Source organism: Oncorhynchus tshawytscha, linkage group LG05, assembly GCF_018296145.1.
Source record: "Oncorhynchus tshawytscha isolate Ot180627B linkage group LG05, Otsh_v2.0, whole genome shotgun sequence".
Taxonomy (NCBI): Eukaryota; Metazoa; Chordata; class Actinopteri; order Salmoniformes; family Salmonidae; genus Oncorhynchus; species Oncorhynchus tshawytscha.
In genome coordinates, this window is record NC_056433.1 from 43,187,924 (window position 1) to 43,212,387 (window position 24,464).

The window sequence follows — 24,464 nt, forward strand, 5'->3', positions numbered from 1 at the left end:
CCGTAAGTCTCCGCCTCTGCCAAGGCTGGCTAAATGGGCACTGGGAGAGGCAGATGATGGATTCATAGAGCTCGCACTCAACTGAGCTGTGGGTCCTCAGGGGAAAAACAGAACACCCATGAACTGGTGGGGGGGATGGGGAGGATTGGTGGGTCACATAAGATCATGTCATCACTTTGTTTGAATTACATTTTTTTAAACAGAGGATCACTACAAAGTGCACAGTGGATACAGTTCATAACAAAAAATACATCTGTCAAATGAAGTGGACATCAGAGTGGCTGGGTCAAATAGAGTGGCATGTTTCTGTGTGTGTGTCTGTGCAGGTGTGATGGGGGGAGGGCAAACAATACACCGTTTCTAAGGCCACACATCACCACATGTTATAACGTCTGGGTCACATTGTCATTTCCAAGAGAAGGGTCAAAGGGGCATGTTGTGTCTGAGTTTGAGCAGTGTCGTCTGCTTGCAATTCCAGCTGGTGAGTGAGCAACAAGAGAGCCGCCCCCTGCTAAGCCCCTCCATCGACGACTTTCTCTGTGAGACCAAGTGCGATGGAGCTGCCCGCCCAGTGACTTCAAACACAGCAGGTACCTCCACTGACCTCCCACTCCTCTCTGTCTACCCAGCCCCGACGGCTGCAGTCACACCTTCATGCATTAGTCATTGGCATTTCATAACACTATGACATAACACTGTAACCTATTTCAGACAGAAAACAGGGTGTCACCTGTAAAACCCCTTTCAAACTGCCCCTTATTTACCACTTTCTTATAGGTAACAGGATGCTAACTCCGGTTTAACTTTAAAATGCATGCCAAATGGAAACCAATGATTGCAAAGTTATACCATACATCTCTGTGCCCAAGGCCTCTGATTGGCTGAATACCCGGGGCGCAGAATGGTTGGAGTTTTGAATAAAGCAGCATGACAGAAATATGATGCCAAGTTTTCAAGTTCAAGTTTCTTTAATAAGATACAGTGCCTTCACTAAACCTAGTCCTAACCTTAACCCATATCCTAACCCTAAACCTAACCCTAACCTTATTAGCCAGTTGCTTACCAACAGATAATCTACAGTACAGATGGTCATACTATCTACAGTGCCTTCAGAAAGTATTCACACCCCTTGATGTTTTCCAAATGTTGTTGTGTTACAGCCTGAATTTAAAATTGATTAGATTGAGTTTTTTTGCCACTGGCCTACACGCAATACCCCATAATGTCAAAGTGGAATTATACTGAAAAAATATATAAAACGCAACATTCAAGTGTTGGTCCCATGTTTCATGAGCTGAAATAAAATATCCCAGATATTATCCACACACACAGAAAGCGTGTTTCTCAAAAAATGTTGGCACATCCCTAATGAGCATTTCTCGTTTGCCGAGATAATCCATCCACCTGGCAGGTGTGGCATGTCAAGAAGCTGATTAAACAGCATGATCATCACACAGGTGCTGGGGACAATAAAAGGCCCCTCTAAAATGTACATTTTTGTCACCCAACAAATGTCATAGATGTCTCAAGTTTTGAGGGAGCATGCAATTGGCACGCTGACTGTAGGAATGTCGACTAGAGCTGTTAATTTCCCTACCATAAGCTACTCCAACGTCATTTTAGAGAATTTGTAGTTACGTCCAACTGGCCTCAGAACTGCAGACCACATGTAACCACGCCAGCCGAGACAGCTGATGAAATTTTGTCTGTAGTAGAGCCCTTTTGTGGGGGGAAAATCATTCTGATGACTGTGCCTGGCTCCAAAGTGGGTGGGCCTATGCCTAGTCATGTGAAATCCATAGATAAGGGCCTAATGAATTTATTTCAATTGACTGATTTCCTTATATGAACTGTAACACAGTAAAATCTTTGAAATTGTTGCATGTTGCATTCATATTTTTGTTCAGTATATGTTTTTTTGAAATGTTAACAAATTAATAAAACATTTAGTCAATAGGTATTCAACCCCTTTGCTATGGCAAGCCTAAATAAGTTCAGGAGTAAATTTTTGCTTAACAAGTCAGAGTTGCATGGACTCACTCTGTGTGCAATAAGTAATTTAATTAATATGATTTTGAATGACTACCATCTCTGTACCCCGCACATCAAATTATCTGTAAGGTCCCTCAGTTGAGCAGTGGATTTCAAACACAGATTCAACCACGAAGACCAGGGAGGTTTTCTAATGCCTCGCAAAGATGGACAGCTATTGGTAGATGGGTAAAAAAAACAGACATGGAATATTCCTTTGAGCATAGTGAAGTTACAAAATTACACTTTGGATGGTGTATCAATACACCCAGTCACTACAAAGATACAGGCTTCCTTCCTAATTCACTTGCCGGAGAGGAAAGAAACTGCTCAGGGATTTCACCACGAGGCCAACGGTGACATCACTACAGATCCAGGTTCGATCCCGGTCTATGTCACAGCCGGCCGCCACAGGGAGACCCATCAGGCGATTGGCCCAGCGTCATCTGGGTTAGGGGAGGGTTTGGCCGGCTGGGATGTCCTTGTCCCATCGCGCTCTAACGACTCCTTGTGATGGCCGGGCGCATGCACGCTGACTCTACGGTGTTTCCTCCGACACATTGGTGCGAGCAGTGTGTCAAGAGCAGAGTGGCTTGGCGTGGTCGTGTTTCGGAGGACGCATAGCTCTCGACCTTCGCCTCTCCCGAGTTCGTACAGGAGTTGCAGCGATGGGGCAAGACTGAAACTACCAATTGGATATCATGACATTTGGGCGAAAAAGGGGGGAAAAGTAGTTTAATAGCTTTGATAGGAGAAAACTGAGAATGGATCAACAACATGGTAGTTACTCCTCAACAATGAAAAGAAGAAAGCCTGTATCCTGTTTGTGTGACCGATGTGAAATGGCTAGCTAGTTAGCGGGTGTACGTGCTAATACGGTCTCGATCGGTGATGTCACTCGCTCTGAGACCTTGAAGTAGTGATTCCCCTTGCTCTGCAAGAGCCGTGGCTTTTGTGGCGCGATGGGTAACGATGCTTCGTGAGTGACTGTGGTTGATGTGTGCAGAGGGTCCCTGGTTCGAGCCCAGGTTGGGGCGAGGAGAGGGACGGAAGCTGTACTGTTACATTTGCAACATGGCACAAAAGTAATACTGCAAAAAATGTGGCAAAGCATTTAAATTTTTGCCCTGTATACAAAGCGTTATGTTTTGCAGAAGAAAGACATATAGGGGACGTAGGTCTGGGTGCCTTGTAAGAATCTGACGACGAGTGGGTAATCTGTCTCTAACATCGGTCCTATAAGCCAATGTACAATCATTAGATAATAAAATAGACGAACTGCGAGCACGTATATCCAACCAACAGTACATTAAAAACTGTAATATCTTATGTTTCACAGAGTCGTGGCTGAACGACAACCTGAAAAACATACAGCTGGTGGGTTTTATGCTTTTTCGGCAGGATAGAACAGCAAGACGTCTGTGTATATTTGTAAACAACAGCTGGTGCACAAAATGTAAGGAAGTCTTGAGGTTTTGCTCGGCTGAGGTAGAGTATCTCATAGCAAGCTGTAGACCACACTATTTACCAAGACAGGTTTCATCTATATTCTTCGTAGCTGTCTATTTACCACCAAAAACCGATGCTGGCACTAAGACCGCACTCAATGAGCTTTATACGGCCATAAGCAAACAGAAATACGCTCATCCAGATGCAGCGTTCCTAGTGGCCGGGGACTTGAATGCAGGGAAACTTAAATCCATTTTGCCTAATTTCTACCAGCATGTTAAATGTGAACCAGAGGGGGAAAAAACTATAGACCACCTTTACTCCACACACAGAGACGCGTACAAAGCTCTCCCTCACCCTCCATTTAGAAAATCTGACCATAATTCTATCCTCCTGATTCCTGCTTACAAACAAAAACTAAAGCAGAAAAGCACCAGTGACTCGGTCAATAAAAAAAGTGGTCAGACAGAGCAGACGCTAAACTACAGGACTGTTTTAATAGCAAAGACTGGAATATGTTCCGGGATTCTTCCGATGGCATTGAGGAGTACACCAAATCAATCACTGGCTTCATCAATAAGTACATTGATGACGTCGTCCCCACAGTGACTGTACGTACATACCCCAACCAGAAGCCATGGATTACAGGCAACATCCGCACTGCGCCAAAGGGTAGAGCTGCTGCTTTCAAGGAGCGGGACTCTAACACAGAAGCTTATAAGAAATCCCACTATGCCCTCCGACGAACCATCAAACAGGCAAAGTGTCAATACAGGACTAAGCTCGAAACACACTATACCGGCTCCGACGCTCGTCGGATGTGGCAGGGCTTGCAAACTATTACAGACTACAAAGGGAAGCACAGCCGCGAGCTGCCCAGTGACACAAGCCTACCAGATGAGCTGAATTACGTCTATCCTCACTTCGAGGCAAGCAACACTGAAACATGCATGAGAGCATCAGCTGTTCCGGACGACTGTATGATCAAGCTCTCCCTAGCCGATGTGAGTAAGACCATTAAACCGGTCAACATTCATAAGGCCACAGGGCTAGATGGATAACCAGGACGTGTACTCCGAGCATGCACGGACCAACTGGCAAGTGTCTTCACTGACTTTTTCAACATTTCCCTGACTCAAGTCTGTAATACCAACATGTTTCAAGCAGACCACCATAGTCCCTGTGCCCAAGAATACGAAGGCAACCTGCCTAAATGACTACCTATCCGTAGCACTCACATCTGTGGCCGGGGACTTGAATGCAGGGAAACTTAAATCCATTTTGCCTAATTTCTACCAGCATGTTAAATGTGAACCAGAGGGGAAAAAACTATAGACCACCTTTACTCCACACACAGAGACGCGTACAAAGCTCTCCCTCACCCTCCATTTAGAAAATCTGACCATAATTCTATCCTCCTGATTCCTGCTTACAAACAAAAACTAAAGCAGAAAAGCACCAGTGACTCGGTCAATAAAAAAAGTGGTCAGACAGAGCAGACGCTAAACTACAGGACTGTTTTAATAGCAAAGACTGGAATATGTTCCGGGATTCTTCCGATGGCATTGAGGAGTACACCAAATCAATCACTGGCTTCATCAATAAGTACATTGATGACGTCGTCCCCACAGTGACTGTACGTACATACCCCAACCAGAAGCCATGGATTACAGGCAACATCCGCACTGCGCTAAAGGGTAGAGCTGCTGCTTTCAAGGAGCGGGACTCTAACACAGAAGCTTATAAGAAATCCCACTATGCCCTCCGACGAACCATCAAACAGGCAAAGTGTCAATACAGGACTAAGCTCGAAACACACTATACCGGCTCCGACGCTCGTCGGATGTGGCAGGGCTTGCAAACTATTACAGACTACAAAGGGAAGCACAGCCGCGAGCTGCCCAGTGACACAAGCCTACCAGATGAGCTGAATTACGTCTATCCTCACTTCGAGGCAAGCAACACTGAAACATGCATGAGAGCATCAGCTGTTCCGGACGACTGTATGATCAAGCTCTCCCTAGCCGATGTGAGTAAGACCATTAAACCGGTCAACATTCATAAGGCCACAGGGCTAGATGGATAACCAGGACGTGTACTCCGAGCATGCACGGACCAACTGGCAAGTGTCTTCACTGACTTTTTCAACATTTCCCTGACTCAAGTCTGTAATACCAACATGTTTCAAGCAGACCACCATAGTCCCTGTGCCCAAGAATACGAAGGCAACCTGCCTAAATGACTACCTATCCGTAGCACTCACATCTGTAGCCATGAAGTGCTTTGAAAGGCTGGTCATGGCTCATATCAACACCATTATCCCAGAAACCCTAGACCCACTCCAATTTGCATACCACCCCAGCAGATCCACAGATGATGCAATCTCTATTGCACTCCACACTGCCCTTTCCCACCAGGACAAAGGAACACCTATGTGAAAATGCTATTCATTGACTACAGCTCAGCGTTCAACATCATAGTGCCCTCAAAGCTCATCACTAAACTAAGGACCCTAGGACTAAACACAGGGTAGGTAACAACACATCTGCCATGCAGGTCCTCTACATGGGGGCCCCTCAGGGGTGTGTGCTCAGTCCCCTCCTGTACTCCATGTTCACTCATGACTGCATGGCCAGGCACGACTCCAACACCACCATTAAGTTTGCTGATGACATAACATTGGTAGGCCTGATCACCAACAATGATGAGACAGCCTATAGGGAGGAGGTCAGAGACCTGGCCGTGTGGTGCCAGGACAGGAACCTCTCCCTCAACGTGATCAAGACATGGAGATGATTGTGGCACGCCCCCCATTCACATTGACGGGGATGTAGTGGAGCAGGTTGAAAGCTTCAAGATCCTTGGTGTCTACATCACTGTCATGACTCTCCTGTGAGGTTCCAAAGGATCAGGTTACAGTGCTCTCTCTCTCCTGCAGGGGAGGGTTTTATGACAACTCACTCGATCGTAAACTTTCGGCATAAAAAGGAATCGTCTGCTGCCTATATTGGGTGATCCGAATGTCTGTGTGCCTTGTGAAGTGTTTACTGTCCAAGAACTTCAACATCAAACAATGGGCACTGGGACAATATATTTCATCCTCTGAATGTTGGCAATGATGAGAAATGGAATGTGAAAGATGAATGTCCATTTTGTGATGTCATTAAAAGCTAAATGAAGACGTTATAATGACATTGTAACATTGTAACTTTAAGGGTTTTCACAACGTGTATATCATGTTTGCATACTTTACGTTATATAGAAAATATCTAGTGTAAAGAGAATGTTTTTGTGACGATAAGATTGTGATTTTAGTTCTCTAACGAGATCATAGTAAATTGTGATACCTTGCCTCGTATCTGGACGTGCCCCAGGGAACCCAGAGAGTATGTCAGCATGACTTAAACACCCCCTTTTTACCCGAGGGTATGAAGCATTTGAGTTAAGATTTAACATATCAGACTAGGATGACCAAGAGCTGCAGCTGAGGTCTACGATTAGTCACAACCCCGAAACGCAGATGAGGTTGAAGAAGACAAAGGAACCTCTTAACAATCAATGCTACGGTTGAGTAGCTGTTCTCAGTACTGTATCTAAGAAGGTGAATTTAAGCAGGACCATCTGGTTATTCTCTTCAAATCATTGTTCGTCTACATGGCTTTCATCACCACTCTGGGATCATCGACATGGCTGATTAGCCAGCCTCAGGAGACCACTCTTCCAGAATGAGTGCAAGTAAACAGACCACTAAGATGGACAGTGTGATATCTTGTGGTCAATCAGAGACTTACACCCGAGAACAAAGGAGAGGGCCATCCAAAGAACAAGGCCTTGAACCCTTATCACCAAGCGGAACCCAGCCCATGAAGGCCTGGGCCAAACAGAGATACCCGATGAAGATCTTAAATACGGAAATACATGCATTACTTCTTACCAGTAAGGGCGGCAGTTTGGGGCAAGGTATTAGGGCTAAACGAAGCGTAGCTTACAAATCTCTCTCTCTCTCATAACCTATTCCGTGTGTATGTACACCTGTTATCATTTAGCTTGTTAGTAAATAAATAATCAACTCAATTGGTGTGGTACAGAATGATCATTGAGACCCAGGTTTGTGCCGATTTACGGAATCTACGACATTCAGAATGAGACTGATATGAAGAAATTACAAATTAATGACTGGTAGGATATCGATATATTCTTGAGTTAATTTGTGAAACGGTAATTCATTAAACAAACTTTTACCAGTGGTGCCCAAATTCCTAATGCGTTAATTGTTACATTATTAATTTAATCAAGTAATAATTAAACGTAGTAGGTAATTATTCGATAAATAGCACAATAATGATAGTTTATTAGTAATGTTGTGACATGACTATCATGGTCCAAACACACCAAGACAATCATGAAGAGGGCACGACAAAACCTATTCCCCCTCAGGAGACTGAAAAGAATTGGCATGGGTCCTCAGATCCTCAAAAAGTTATACAGCTGCACCAGAGAGCATCCTGACTGGTTGCATCACTGCCTGGTATGGCAACTGCTCGGCCTCTGACCGCAAGGCACTACAGGGGGTAATGCGTACAGCCCAGTACATCACTGGGGCCAAGCTTCCTGCCATCCAGGCTGTGTTAGAGGAAGGCCCTAAAAATTGTCAAAGACTCCAGCCACCTTAGTCATAGACTGTTCTCTCTGCTACTGCACGGCAAGTGGTACCGGAGCACCAAGTCTAGGTCCAAAAGGCTTCTAAACAGTTTCTACCCCCAAGCCATAAGACTCCTGAACGGCTAATCAAATGGCTACCCAGACTATTTGCATTGCCCACCCCCCCTCTTTTACACTGCTGCCACACTCTGTATATTATCTATGCATAGTCACTTTAACTCTACCTACATGTACATATTACCTCAATTACCTCGACTAACCGGTGCCCCCGCACATTGACTCTGTACCGGTACCCCCTGTATATAGCCTCGCTACTGTTATTTTTCTTTAACTATTTGTTACTTTTATTTTTTACTTTACTATCTATATTTTTACTTCACACTTATTTTTTCTTAACTACATTGTTGATTAAGGGCTTGTAAAGTAAGCATTTCACTGTGACAAATAACATTTGATTTGAAATTCACCTTACGGCAGGACAATAAACTAAAACACAAGGCCAAATCCACACTGGAGTTGCATACCAAGAAGACAGTGAATGTTCCTGAGTGCCCATGTCACGTGTGCTCCCTCTCCAGCCTGTAGGTCACCAGGCTGCTCATTATGGCACACACCTGTCACCATCATTACGCGCACCATCAGACTCACCTGGACTCCATCACTTCCCTGATTGATTACCTTCCCTATATATGTCACTCCTTTTGGTTCCTTCCTTCTTATTGTTTCTGTTCCTGTGTCATGTCTGTGCGTTGTTTGTGTTTCTTATTTTGTATTATGTTGTGTTTATTTATTAAAACACTCACTTCCTGAACTTGCTTCCAGACTCTCAGTGCACATCGTTACAGCCTTGTTTACAGTTTTTAATTAAATCTATGGCAAGACCTGAAAATGGTTGTTTAGGTAATGATCAAGAACCAATTTGACAAAGCTTGAAGAGTTTTGAAAATAATAATGGGCAAATGTTGCAAAATCCAGGTGTGGAAAGGACTTAGAGACTTAACGAGAAAGACTCACAGATGTAATTGCTGCCAAAGGTGCTTCTACAAAACATTGACTCGGGTGTGAATACTTATGTAAATTAGATTTGATTTTCAATTTAATGTGCACATTTTTCTAAAAACATGTTTTCACTTTGCCATTATTTATTGTGTAGATGGGTGAGAGAAAAAAAACAATTTAATCCATTTAGAATTCAGGTTGTAACACAACAAAATGTTGGATAAGTCAAGGGGTGTGGATACTTTTGAAGGCACTGTATAGAAAGCCATCTGTGTACTTGAACAACAGCATAAATACACCGATTTTACTTTTGCATGAAAAAAAGAAAATAAAAAAAAAGATCACCGCTGCACATGCTGCTGCCACTGTTTTGAACAGATCAGATTATACTATTTAGAATGAGCAGCCAAGCTCATGAACGAACGAGTGCAGCAGTGAGAAGACAACAAGCATGCAGATGCAATAAGTGAAAACCCATTATCTAACTGGGAATACCTAGATAACATAATATCACAAAAGATTGTTCGCTATCCAGTTTACTTTCATTCTGAAATAACTTCATATTTCTGAGTTAGTCAAATATTAGTGTAGAAAGACTTGACATTGGCATGGCTATAGCTAGCTGCTATCAAAGGTACATAACTGATTCATTTGATCAAAACATTGATAAATAGTTTGGTCAATGTTTCTCCAAATGACTGTAGCTGGTAAATGAATATGATCATGCTTTGTGAAATTACTTGAAGAACAGTGCAGATGCAACGTTATGTAACAGAATAACAGCACAAACGGTCATAATATTACCAAACTTTGTATTTGCCCTGTTTGGGAGGGATGGGGGGGGTGTTGTTAGGGAGATCTTTAACAATAAGTGTTAATGAATTTCCCTGCATAAAAACCAAGATCCATTTTATGACCCCGTACCTGTTTTTTGGTTACAGGGTCTGTGAAAATACTGTTACATGATTAGGACTTGAGGTGGATTTTAATATACCATGTAATTGTTTTACCCCCCTACCCCTTTCCGATAGACACTGCTCAAAAAAATAAAGGGAACACTAAAATAACACATCCTAGATCTGAATGAATGAAATATTCTTATTAAATACTTTTCTCTTTACATATTTGAATGTGCTGACAACAAAATCACACAAAAATTATCCATGGAAATCAAATTTATCAACCCATGGAGGTCTGGATTTGGAGTCACACTCAAAATTAAATTGGAAAACCACACTACAGGCTGATCCAACTTTGATGTAATGTCCTTAAGACAAGTCAAAATGAGGCTCAGTAGTGTGTGTGGCCTCCACGTATGACCTCCCTACAACGCCTGGGCATGCTCCTGATGAGGTGGAGGATGGTCTCCTGAGGGATCTCCTCCCAGACCTGGACTAAAGCATCCGCCAACTGCTGGACAGTCTGTGGTGCAACGTGGCGTTGGTGGATTGAGCGAGACATGATGTCCCAGATGTGCTCAATTGGATTCAGGTCTGGGGAACGGGCGGGCCAGTCCATAGCATCAATGCCTTCCTCTTGCAGGAACTGCTGACACACTCCAGCCACATGAGGTCTAGCATTGTCTTGCATTAGGAGGAACCCAGGGCCAACTGCACCAGCATATGGTCTCACAAGGGGTCTGAGGATCTCATCTCGGTCCCTAATGGCAGTCAGGGTAACTCTGGCGAGCACATGGAGGGTTGTGCGGCTCCACAAAGAAATGGCACCCCACCCCACCCCAGACCATGACTGACCCACCGCCAAACCGGTCATGCTGGAGGATGTTGCAGGCAGCAGAACGTTCTCCACGGCGTCTCCAGACTGTCACGTCTGTCACATGTGCTCAGTGTGAACCTGCTTTCATCTGTGAAGAGCACAGGGCGCCAGTGGCAAATTTGCCAATCTTGGTGTTCTCTGGCAAATGCCAAACGTCCTGCACGGTGTTGGGCTGTAAGCACAACCCCCACCTGTGGATGTCGGGCCCTCATACCACCCTCATGGATTCTGTTTCTGACCGTTTGAGCAGACACATGCACATTTGTGGCCTGCTGGAGGTCATTTTGCAGGGCTCCGGCAGTGCTCCTCCGTGCACAAAGGCGGAGGTAGCGGTCCTACTGCTGGGTTGTTGCCCTCCTACGGCCTCCTCCACGTCTCCTGATGTACTGGCCTGTCTCCTAGTAGCACCTCCATGCTCTGGACACTACGCTGACAGACACAGAAAACCTTCTTGCCACAGCTCGCATTGATGTGGCATCCTGGATGAGCTGCACTACCTGAGCCACTTGTGTGGGTTGTAGACTCCGTCTCATGCTACCACTAGAGTGAAAGCACCCCCAGCATTCAAAAGTGACCAAAACATCAGCCAGGAAGCATAGGAACTGAGAAGTGGTCTGTGGTCACCACCTGTAGAACCACTCCTTTATTGGGGGTGTCTTGCTAATTGCCTATAATTTCCACCTGTTATCTATTCCATTTGCACAACAGCATGTGAAATGTATTGTCAATCAGTGTTGCTTCCTAAGTGGACACTTTGATTTCACAGAATTGTGATTGTCTTGGAGTTACATTGGGTTGTTTAAGTGTTCCTTTTATTTTTTTGAGCAGTGTATAAAGGCGGCGGTATGGTCAAAAATACATATATTTGTCTGTATATGAAAAGGGTAAGCGTAACAATATGGAAATTGACAGAAGTTCATGTAATAGAGGGCAACCATGACACTCCAGTGGGAATTTTCCTCCACTAAGAAGTTGTCAGGGGGATTGTGTTATTGTTATATTTGATATGCTAAATGCATATTTGTTGGAATTATTATGAATAAATGAATAAATAATATCATTTTAAATAGAATTGTAACTAAGTAAACTTATACTCTGTTTTATTATATCTGATTAACAATATGAGTTCACAAGAAGGGATTGTGTGACACGGACAAGGAGTAATTCAAGTTAATGAACACCATTCCAACTAGGAAGAAACAAATGGGTTGGGGACTGTGTAAACACATAAGGTCGTTAACCTAGCGTTGAACCTACAGAAACTTAGCTCTGGGGTTTTTAGATAACCTAGGAATGCATTCACTGTCTTTTCTGTTAATTAGAACTGTCAGCTCAGTGGTGATCGATAATGTTGAGGGGTCAAAAGTTACCTGGGAGTGTGTTTAGTAAGTTAGAATGAACTTTTCACCTCACTTTGTCCCGGTCGAGAGGAGGGGATTCTGTTAAAGCAATGAAATGACGCCATGATCTGTATATAAACTGTTGCTCGTGGTTAAGTGGGAGCGCGCTCCGAGAATAAATTCTGTTACCTATTATTGAAAGACTGGTCTGCGTCTATTTTATGCAAACAAGAATCTTATAAATTCTCATAAAATAGATTAAGGGTTTTCAATTGATGAAAACACATTGGCATAATTAAATTACATTAACAATATTGCAAACAATAAAGACACGACCACTTAATCCTGCTATTAGTGTGCTGAGGGAAGTACTGTAACTAAAAGTATGGGCACAAGCATGCCCGTTTTAGCTGAAGTCAGAAGTTCACGTCTGATGCCCGCTGTGTCCTCACACTGAGTTGATTGGGATGATTCAAAATGACAGTTTGCAGGTTCCCAATTGAAGGTCAGTGGCTCAGCAGAGGATTAGTGAGTAGAAAACAACAGCGACTCACTTCCTCGGTAATATCCTCAGGTTGAGCTGTTTCGTTACAAAAGTCTAAGACAAACCTCAGTCCTTGACAATAGCAATAGACAATGTGATCTCCAATAGCCTAGAAAAAAGGCTTGCAAAAGATCCATTGATATCATTGTTCTCGATCACGATTCACACAAACCAGACTTTACCTGACCACAAACTGCAATAAGGAATCTTTAGCACTCTAAAACATTATAATGTTAAGGTTGTTGAAAGCAGTGGTCAGCTGACATCATCCTCCAAAAATATAATAGAAACACATGGGAACCCTTAGATGACCATGACGATGTAGAAATGAATCAATGAAATGAATGAATAGTGATGCTCAGCACACTATGATAGAGACGGTATACTATCCTTCGTATACATACACATCTAATATGCCTTCAGCTTCTTTTCAAGGCATTATCATCATCATCATCAAGTAGACGCAAGGGTACCCAAACAGTTTGTCCGTCTTGATTTCTTTCAGCACATCTGGCTTTTCTCCTGACACTGATAACACTTCAGACAACATCTCTATCTCCCACAAGTGTTTCCTCTGATTTCTAATTGCATTTATCTTTTGAGGAGCACAGAGATATCAGGAGGGGAACACACTCTAATTATCTACAGATTACATTCAGAGGATCATCCCGTTTGTTTGTCATAAAACAGCAGTGTGTTAAATACCGGGGGATTTGTGTACACACAGGGGCTGAATACTGCAGAACCATCATATGTACACTGACGAAAAATATAAATGGAACATGCAACAAATTCAATGATTTTACTGAGTTACAGTTCATATGAGGAAGTCAGTCAATTGAAATAAATTCATCAGGCCCTAATCTATCGATTTCACATGACTGGGCAGGGGCGCAGCCATGGGTGGGCCTGGGAGAGCATCGGCCCACCCACTTGGCAGCCAGACGTGAAGGGCCCACCCACTGGGGAGCCAGACCCAGCCAATCAGAATGAGTTTTTTACTCACAAAAAGGGATTTATTACAGACAGAAATACTCCTCGGTTTCATCAGCTGTCCGGGTGGCTGGTCTCAGACGACCTTGCAGGTGAAGAAGCCGGATGTGGAGGTCCTGGGCTGGTGTAGTTACACGTGGTCTTCGGTTGTGAGGTCGGTTGGACCAAATTCTCTAAAATGGCATTGGAGGCGGCTTATGGTAGAGAAATGAACATTCAACTCTCTGGCAACAGCTCTGGTGGACTCCCTCAAAACTTGAGACATCTGTGGCATTGTGTTGTGTGAGAAAACTGCACATTTTAGAGTGGGGTTTATTGTCCCCAGCACAAGGTGCACCTGTGTAATGATCATGCTGTTTAATAAGCTTCTTCATATGCCACACCTGTCAGGTGGATGGATTATCTTGGCAAAGGAGAAATGCTCAAACTATTTTTGTTCAGTGTATTTTATATGGCCAGTGAAATTAGAGCAATTGAATGATATCTCTTATAACTGTATTACGATAGCAGTGTATATTACCTCACAATTTCACTGTAAAAAACTAGCTTGAACAATGCAGAAAAAGCCAGTTTAAAACACAACATTTTGATTTATCAAAGGAACTACATCAACATATGCCATTATGTCTTTGTACACCTCAATTCAATTCTTTGCTGCAAATGTTTACACCCAGACAATAAACTAAACCATCTTTTTGAATTTGTTAAATCTTTCTGCATAGCCTCTTTGCCTAAAACTTAACATGTTGATCTACTCACATTTGAATTTAAATGAATTAACTCCAATACATTTAGTTATTTTTCTATATAGATGTCTAATATGCCTTCTGACTAAGTAGTTATGGCACTGTTCTTACCTTTATTCTAATGAAATCAGCACATAATTATGAAGACGGGAAGGGCCTTTTCATTCACATACTATATGCTGTGAGCAGTTAAATGTACATTAACCTGAAAAAAAAGCCTTCATCGTGTCTTTGTGGTCTGTCGAACAAGTCGAGGGCTTCAAGTTCCTTCGTGTCCACATCACTAAGAAACTAAATCAGGATCCACATACATCAACACAGTCGTGAAGAGAGCACAACAACGCCTATTCCCTCTCAAAATGCGGAAAATGTTTTGGCATGGGCCCTCAGATCATCGAAAAGTTCTGAAGCTGCACCATTGAGATAATCTTGACAGGTTGCATCACCGCCTGGTATGACAACTGTTTGGAATCCGATCTCAAGGTGCTACAGAGGATAGTGCGAAACAGCCCAGTACATCACTGAGGCCGAGCTCCTTGCCATCCAAGACCTCTATACCAGGTGGTGTCAGAGGAAGGCCCTAAAAATTGTCAAAGACTCCAGTTTGTTGAGGAATGTTAATTCGTACATCATGACAGCTTTGTTTAGGGAGATGCGTCTCTCTGTAAAGAAAATATTTGAACTGTATACTAAGAATCTAAACTAGTATGATCTACCCTTCCAGTTCTGACCTCCACATTGGACCTATTGGACCTCAGCGAGCCCGGAGAGAGAATGAACAGCAAACAGGACAAGAGCCCTCTGTCGTTGTCGCATGGGGAAGGGCCCAAGAACGGGCCTCACCGAAAGAAGACAACAGATGAGACAGAGCTGATCCGTGTGGCTGTGGAACAGACTGCCCCCAGCTCACACACTCCCGACTCAGGTACAAGCACTGGAGCAGATGGTTTACCACCGAAACTATTGTCCATTTATAGTGAATCCTTATTTCATATACAGTATTTTTGGTATACAAGATTGTACTGGCAATTCTCACATAGAAACATCATTGGAAGGAAGGATGTTTCAAATGTAAAAAGCTTTTTTTTTTATCATGATGAAAGTGCCAATTTTAGGCACTTTTAAGACCTAAACATGCCTCCTGTAAGAGCTGTACATGATACAGACAACATCTTGGTGTCATTACATTCCTTATAGTGTGATATAAAATAAGTTGTTTCTGAAAATAAATCACATACATTTATTCAAGATTAAAAATACTAATATTGGGCCTCCTGAGTGGCGCAGTGGTCTAAGGCACTACCTCGCAGTGTCCAGGCTCTCGAGTCCAGGCTCTGCTGCAGCCGGCCACGACTGGGAGACCCATGGGGCGGCGCACAATTGGTTAGAGGAGGTTTTGGCTAGCAGGGATGTTCTTGTCCCATCGCGTACTAGCAACTTCTGTGGCGGGCTGGGTACAATGCACGCTGACACGGTCTCACCAGGTGTACAGTGCTCTGACACATTGGTGCGGCTGGCTTCCGGGTTTAAGAGGGCATTGTGTCAAGAAGCAGTGTGGCTTGGCTGGGGTGTGTTTCGGAGGACACAACGCTCTCGACCTTTGCCTCTCCTGAGTTTGAACGGGAGTTGCAGCGATGGGACAAGACTGTAACTGCCAATTGGACACCACAAAATTGGGGAGAAAAAGGGGTAAAAAAAAATACTAATATTAATTTCTCAAAATGACAGTTTTTGATTGTGTTCATTTTTGACATTGTTTGGAACAATATACTCTACAAGTACATCAGTACATTAGCTCTTTGCTAATTCTAAAGTATGATACATTTTATGAGTACCACCAACACAGTGAATGGGAAAATTGATTCAAAGGCAACTCCCTCTGCTTCTGACTTGCGGAATGTGCAATCCTAAAGGAGGGCTGTGATTGGTTAATGACCTATAATGTCAATTACTATTTAAAAAATGGGTCATATCATTAAAAAAGAACCAGAGAGCCCACTCTGTAAGTTTGACGTGTTTGAAGAGTATATTGTTACAAATAAGATACTATGGGTGCAATATGTAACTTATTGGGCGACCCGACCAAATTCACATAAAAATGTGAGTTATAGATCTGTCATTCTCATTGAAAGAAAGTCTAAGAAGCGGTAGATCTGTTCTATGTGCGCTATTTCTATGCTTCCCTCAAGTTTTGTTTTTCCATCTTTTAGGTTCAGTTTTATACACTAGCTTCAAACAGCTGAAAATACAATATTTTAGGTTATGGACAATATTTTTCACAGCGGTTTAGATAGTATAATGATTCTCTATATAGTGGATTCGGAAAGTAAATCAGACCCCTTGACTTTTTCAGCATTATTCTAAAATTTATTATAAATAGTTTTTTCCCCCCACTCAATCTACACACAATACACCATAAAGACAAAGCAAAAACAGGTAAGACATTTCTGCAAAAAGTGAAATATCACATTTACTTAAGTATTTAGACCCTTTACTAAGTACTTTGTTGAAATGATTACAACCTTGAATCTTCTTGGCTATGATGCTACAAGTTTGGCACACCTGTATTCGGGGATTCTCCCACTCTGGCTGGGCCACTCAAGGACATTCAGAGAAGCCACTCCTTGGTTGTCTTAGCTGTTTGATTAGGGTCGTTGTCTTGTTGGAAGGTGAACCTTCACCCCAGTCTGAGGTCCTGAACTGTCTGGGGCAGTTTTTCATCAAGGATCTCTGTACTTTTCTCTTTTCACCTTTCCCTCGATCCGACTAGTCTCCCAGTCCCTACCACCACCATGCTTCACCGTAAGGGTGGTGCCAGGTTCCTCCAGATGTGATGCTTGGCGTTCAGGCCAAAGAGTTCAATCTTGGTTTCATCAGAACAGAGAATCTTGTTCCTCATGGTCAGAGTCCTTTTGGTGCATTTTGGCAAAGTCTAAGTGAGTTGTCATGTGCCTTTTACTGAGGAGTGGCTTCCGTCTGGCTACTCTACCATAAAGGCCTAATTGGTGGAGTGCCTGCAGAGATGGTTGTCCTTCTGGAAGGTTCTCCCATCTCCACAGAGGAACTCTGGAGCTCTGTCAGATTGACCATCTGGTTCTTGGTCACCTCCCTGATCTTGGCCCTTCTCCCTTGATAGTTCAGTTTGGCCAGGTGGCCAGCTCTAGGAAGAGTCTTGGGGGTTCCAAACTACTTCAATTTAAGAATGATGGAGGCCACTGTGTCCTTGGGGGCCTTCAATGCTGCAGACATTTTTTGGTACCTTTCCCCAGATCTGTGCCTCGACACAATCCTGTCTCGGAGCTCTACAGACAATTCCTTCAACCTCATTGCTTGGTTTTTGCTCTGCCATGCACTATCAACTGTGGGACCTTATATAGACAGGTGTGTGCCTTGCCAAATCATGTCCAATCAATTGATTTTTCCACAGGTGGACTCCAATCAAGTTGTAGAAACATCAAGGATAATCAATGAAAACAGGAGCACAATTTTGAGTCTCACAGCAAAGGGTCTGAATACTTAATTAAGTAAATACCTGTTTTTGCTTCGATATGGGGCATTGTGTGTAGATAAAATAGATGAAGAAATCTATTGATCCTTTATTTAACTAGGCATTTCAGTTAAGAACAAATTCTTATTTACAATGACTGCCTACCAAAAGGCGAAAGGCCTGCTGCGGGGACGAGTGCTGAGGTTAATATATATATATTTTTTTAAATAAAAATATAGGACAAAAACACACATCTTGACAAAAGAGACATTACAACACTACATAAAGACAGACCTAAGACAACAACATAGCAAGGCAGTAACACATGACAACACAGCATGGTAGCAACACAACATGACAGCAGCACAAAACATGGTACAAACATTATTGGGCACAGACAAGGGCAGGAAGGGCAAGAAGGTAGAGACAACAATACATCATGCAAAGCAGCCACAACTGTCAGTAAGACTGTCCATGATTGAGTCTTTGAATGAAGAGATTGAGATAACTGTCCAGTTTGAGTGTTGCAGCTCATTCCAGTCGCTAGCTGCAGCGAACTGAAAAGACGAGTGACCCAGGGATGTGTGTGCTTTCGGGACCTTTAACAGAATGTGACTGGCAGAATGGGTGTTGTATGTGGAGGATGAGGGCTGTAGTTGATATCTCAATAGAGAGGAGTGAGGCCTAAGAGGGTTTTATAAATAAGCATCAACCAGTTGGTCTTGTGACGGGTATAGAGAGATGACCAGTTTAGAGAGGCATATAGAGTGCAGTGATGTGTCCTATAAGGAGCATTGGTGTCAAATCTGATGGCCAAATGGTAAAGGACATCTAGTCGCTAGAACCTTTACCTGCTAATCTATAAATTACGTCTCATCTAGCATGGGTAGGATAGTCATCTGAATTAGGGTTAGTTTGGCAGCTGGGGTAGAAGAGGCGCGATTACGATAGAGGAAACCAAGTCTAGATTTAACTTTAGCCTGCAGCTTTGATATGTGCTGAGAGAAGGACAGTGTACTGTCTTGTCATACTCCCAAGTACTTGTATGAGGTGACTACCTCAAGCTCTAAACCCTCAGAGTTAGTAATAACAACGATGGGGAGAGGGGCATTCTTCTTATCAAACCACATTACCTTTGTTTTGGAGGTGTTCAGTACAAGGTTAAGGGCAGATAAAGTTTGTTGGACACTAACAAAGCTTTGTTGTAGAGCATTTAACACAAAATCCAGGGAGGGGCCAGCTGAGTATAAGACTATCATCTGCATATGAATGGATGAGAGAGCTTCCTGTCTGAGACAGCAGATGTTCTGACTTTATACACTGCACTCTTTAAGAGAGGTAGTTAGCAAACCGGGCCAAAGACCCCTCAGAGACACCAATATTCCTTAGCCGGCCCACAAGAATGGAATGGTCTACCGTATCAAAAGCTTTGGTCAAGTCAATAGAAATAGCAGCACAGCATTGCTTAGAATCAAGGGCAATGGTGACATGAGGACCTTTAAGGTTGCAGTGACACATCCATAATCTGAGAGGAAACCAGATTGTATACCAGAGAGAATACTATAGACATTAAAGCCAGTCAGATGCTTACTGACAAGTTTTTCCAATACTTTTGATAAACAGGGCGAAATAGAAATAGGCCTATAACAGTTAGGATCAGCTTGATCACCCTCTTTAAATAAAGGACAAACTGTGGCTGCCTTCCAAGCAATGAGAACCTCCCCAGAGAGGAGAGACTGTCAGAGATAGGCTTGGTTATGATAGGGGCAGCAACCTTAAAGAGGAGCGTCGGGGCTAATTGCGTTAGAAGGGATGGGAGATGAGGAAATGTTGGACGGGGAAGGGGGCATGGCTGAGTCAAATTGGAATTTATTCTTTATTCTCCAGGCCTTTAACTGTTTTGCCAGAACTTCTTGGAGTTAAACCCACAGAGAGAGAACTGCTCCTTAAAGTAACTAACTTTTTCCTTCTGGATAGCCTGAGTGCACTTATTTTTCATTTGCCTGAACGTGAGCCAGTCAGCCTATGTAAGCATGTGTGCCGAGCCTTTCACCAAATGCAATTCTTGAGGTGGAGTAACTCTGCAAGATCAGTCGAACCAGGGGCTAGACCTGTTTTTAATTCTTATTCTCTTTATGGGGGCGTGTTAACAATATCACTGAAAATATTTTTAAAAAGAAGGTCCAAGCATCTTCAACAGAGGGGATCAAGCTGATTCTATACCATTTTACAGAGGCCAGTTCAAGGAAGGCTTGCTCATTAGTTTTTTAGCAAGCGTCTATGATAAATCAGGACAGGTCATTTCACTGAGCAGCCATTATGAACACAGGCTGCAAAACAGTGATCACTAAGGTCATTACAGAAAACACCAGACTGATACCTATCAGGATTATTTGTGAGGATAACATCGAGGAGAGTTGCCTTTTCTGGGTGTTTGGACTCCTACCTTGTGGTATTGGTAATAATCTGAGAAAGATTTAGGGTGTCCCATTGCTTTAGGACTTGTTCGGGTGGTTTAAGCATGTCCCAGTTTAGGTCACCTAGCAGGACAAATTCAGACTTAGTGTAATGGGTCAGGAGAGAGCTTAGAGCAGGTAGGGTACAGGCCGGTGCTGGTGGAGGACAATATCACCCAGCAACAGTCAACAAAGAGCTATTTGAAAGTTTAACGCTTAAAACCAGCAAATCAAATTGTTTGGGGACCGATTTGTTGGAGACAACCGAGCACTGAAGGTGATCCTTGGTAAAGATTGTCACCCCCCCAACAGAGGACAGGGAGAGCTCTGCAGTGTTGATTTATGACATTTGAATGTGCATTAGAAGGCAACAAATCAAATCAAATTTTATTTGTCACATACACATGGTTAGCAGATGTTAATGCGAGTGTAGCGAAATGCTTGTGCTTCTAGTTCCGACAATGCAGTAATAACGAGCAAGTAATCTAACTAACAATTCCAAAAAAACTACTGTCTTATACACAGTGTAAGGGGATAAAGAATATGTACATAAGGATATATGAATGAGTGATGGTACAGAGCAGCATAGGCAAGATACAGTAGATGATATCGAGTACAGTATATACATATGAGATAAGTATGTAAACCAAGTGGCATAGTTAAAGTGGCTAGTGATACATGTATTACATAAGGATGCAGTCGATGATATAGAGTACAGTATCAACGTATGCATATGAGATGAACAATGTAGGGTAAGTAACATTATATAAGGTAGCATTGTTTAAAGTGGCTAGTGATATATTTACATAATTTCCCATCAATTCCCATGATTAAAGTGGCTGGAGTAGAGTCAGTGTCATTGACAGTGTGTTGGCAGTAGCCACTCAATGTTAGTGGTGGCTGTTTAACAGTCTGATGGCCTTGAGATAGAAGCTGTTTTTCAGTCTCTCGGTCCCAGCTTTGATGCACCTGTACTGACCTCGCATTCTGGATGACAGCGGGGTGAACAGGCAGTGGCTCGGGTGGTTGATGTCCTTGATGATCTTTATGGCCTTCCTGTAGCATCGGGTGGTGTAGGTGTCCTGGAGGGCAGGTAGTTTGCCCCCGGTGATGCGTTGTGCAGACCTCACTACCCTCTGGAGAGCCTTACGGTTGAGGGCGGTGCAGTTGCCATACCAGGCGGTGATACAGCCCGCCAGGATGCTCTCGATTGTGCATCTGTAGAAGTTTGTGAGTGCTTTTGGTGACAAGCCGAATTTCTTCAGCCTCCTGAGGTTGAAGAGGCGCTGCTGCGCCTTCCTCACGATGCTGTCTGTGTGAGTGGACCAATTCAGTTTGTCTGTGATGTGTATGCCGAGGAACTTAAAACTTGCTACCCTCTCCACTACTGTTCCATCGATGTGGATGGGGGGTGTTCCCTCTGCTGTTTCCTGAAGTCCACAATCATCTCCTTAGTTTTGTTGACGTTGAGTGTGAGGTTATTTTCCTGACACCACACTCCGAGGGCCCTCACCTCCTCCCTGTAGGCCGTCTCGTCGTTGTTGGTAATCAAGCCTACCACTGTTGTGTCGTCCGCAAACTTGATGATTGAGTTGGAGGCGTGCATGGCCACGCAGTCGTGGGTGAACAGGGAGTACAGGAGAGGGCTCAGAACGCACCCTTGTGGGGCCCCAGTGTTGAGGATCAGCGGGGAGGAGATGTTGTTGCCTACCCTCACCACCTGGGGGCGGCCCGTCAGGAAGTCCAGTACCCAGTTGCACAGGGCGGGGTCGAGACCCAGGGTCTCGAGCTTGATGACGAGCTTGGAGGGTACTATGGTGTTGAATGCCGAGCTGTAGTCGATGAACAGCATTCTCACATAGGTATTCCTCTTGTCCAGATGGGTTAGGGCAGTGTGCAGTGTGGTTGAGATTGCATCGTCTGTGGACCTATTTGGGCGGTAAGCAAATTGGGGTGGGTCAAGGGTGTCAGGTAGGGTGGAGGTGATATGGTCCTTGACTAGTCTCTCAAAGCACTTCATGATGACGGATGTGAGTGCTACGGGGCGGTAGTCGTTTAGCTCAGTTACCTTAGCTTTCTTGGGAACAGGAACAATGGTGGCCCTCTTGAAGCATGTGGGAACAGCAGACTGGTATAGGGATTGATTGAATATGTCCGTAAACACACTGGCCAGCTGGTCTGCGCATGCTCTGAGGGCGCGGCTGGGGATGCCGTCTGGGCCTGCAGCCTTGCGAGGGTTAACACGTTTAAATGTCTTACTCACTTCGGCTGCAGTGAAGGAGAGACCGCATGTTTCCGTTGCAGGCCGTGTCAGTGGCACTGTATTGTCCTCAAAGCGGGCAAAAAGTTATTTAGTCTGCCTGGGAGCAAGACATCCTGGTCCGTGACTGGGCTGGGTTTCTTCCTGTAGTCCGTGATTGACTGTAGACCCTGCCACATGCCTCTTGTGTCTGAGCCGTTGAATTGAGATTCTACTTTGTCTCTGTACTGGCGCTTAGCTTGTTTGATAGCCTTGCGGAGGGAATAGCTGCACTGTTTGTATTCAGTCATGTTACCAGACACCTTGCCCTGATTAAAAGCAGTGGTTCGTGCCTTCAGTTTCACACGAATGCTGCCATCAATCCACGGTTTCTGGTTAGGGAATGTTTTAATCGTTGCTATGGGAACGACATCTTCAACGCACGTTCTAATGAACTCGCACACCGTATCAGCGTATTCGTCAATGTTGTTGTCTGACGCAATACGAAACATCTCCCAGTCCACGTGATGGAAGCAGTCTTGGAGTGTGGAGTCAGCTTGGTCGGACCAGCGTTGGACAGACCTCAGCGTGGGAGCTTCTTGTTTTAGTTTCTGTCTGTAGGCAGGGATCAACAAAATGGAGTCGTGGTCAGCTTTTCCGAAAGGGGGCGGGGCAGGGCCTTATATGCGTCGCGGAAGTTAGAGTAACAATGATCCAGGGTCTTTCCACCCCTGGTTGCGCAATCGATATGCTGATAAAATTTAGGGAGTCTTGTTTTCAGATTAGCCTTGTTAAAATCCCCAGCTACAATGAATGCAGCCTCCGGATAAATCGTTTCCAGTTTGCAGAGAGTTAAATAAAGTTCGTTCAGAGCCATCGATGTGTCTGCTTGGGGGGATATATACGGCTGTGATTATAATTGAAGAGAATTCTCTTGGTAGATAATGCGGCCTACATTTGATTGTGAGGAATTCTAAATCAGGTGAACAGAAGGATTTGAGTTCCTGTATGTTTCTTTCATCACACCATGTCACGTTGGCCATAAGGCATACGCCCCCGCCCGTCTTCTTACCAGAAAGATGTTTGTTTCTGTCGGCGCGATGCGTGGAGAAACCCGCTGGCTGCACCGCTTCGGATTGCGTCTCTCCAGTTAGCCATGTTTCCGTGAAGCAGAGAACGTTACAGTCTCTGATGTCCCTCTGGAATGCTACCCTTGCTCGGATTTCATCAACCTTGTTGTCAAGAGACTGGACATTGGCAAGAAGAATGCTAGGGAGTGGTGCACGATGTGCCCGTCTCCGGAGTCTGACCAGAAGACCGCTTCGTTTCCCTCTTTTTCTGAGTCGTTTTTTTTTTTTTTTTTTTTGGTCGCTGCATGTGATCCACTCGGTTACACTGGTTGTAAGGCAGAACACAGGATCCGCATCGCGAAAAACATATTCTTGGTCGTGCTGATGGTGAGTTGACGCTGATCTTATATTCAGTAGTTCTTCTCGGCTGTATGTAATGAAACCTAAGATGACCTGGGGTACTAGTGTAAGAAATAACACGTAAAAAAACAAAAAACTGCATAGTTTCCTAGGAACGCGAAGCGAGGCGGCCATCTCTGTCGGTGCCGGAAGTATACTGAACAAGATCCTATTGTACAGCAATTTCATCATGTAACATGAATACAAAGCCAGCGAGAGGTGGTTGGAATAGGATGGGAGGCCAAAAGTCTGTGTAACCAATGGAGAGTCAGA

At 43.9% G+C, this 24,464-nt stretch overlaps 1 protein-coding gene across 1 annotated transcript in view; it reads left to right on the forward strand.

The window, feature by feature from the left end:
• Positions 1-433: 433 nt before the first annotated feature.
• The window catches only part of LOC112251529 (PEX5-related protein-like), a 62,058-nt gene continuing 38,027 nt past the window's right edge, over positions 434-24,464 (forward strand). The window contains exons 1-2 of the mRNA XM_024422513.1: positions 434-590; positions 15,265-15,465. Coding sequence (XP_024278281.1) covers positions 434-590; positions 15,265-15,465 — 358 coding nt within the window. The remainder of the gene's footprint in view (positions 591-15,264; positions 15,466-24,464) is intronic.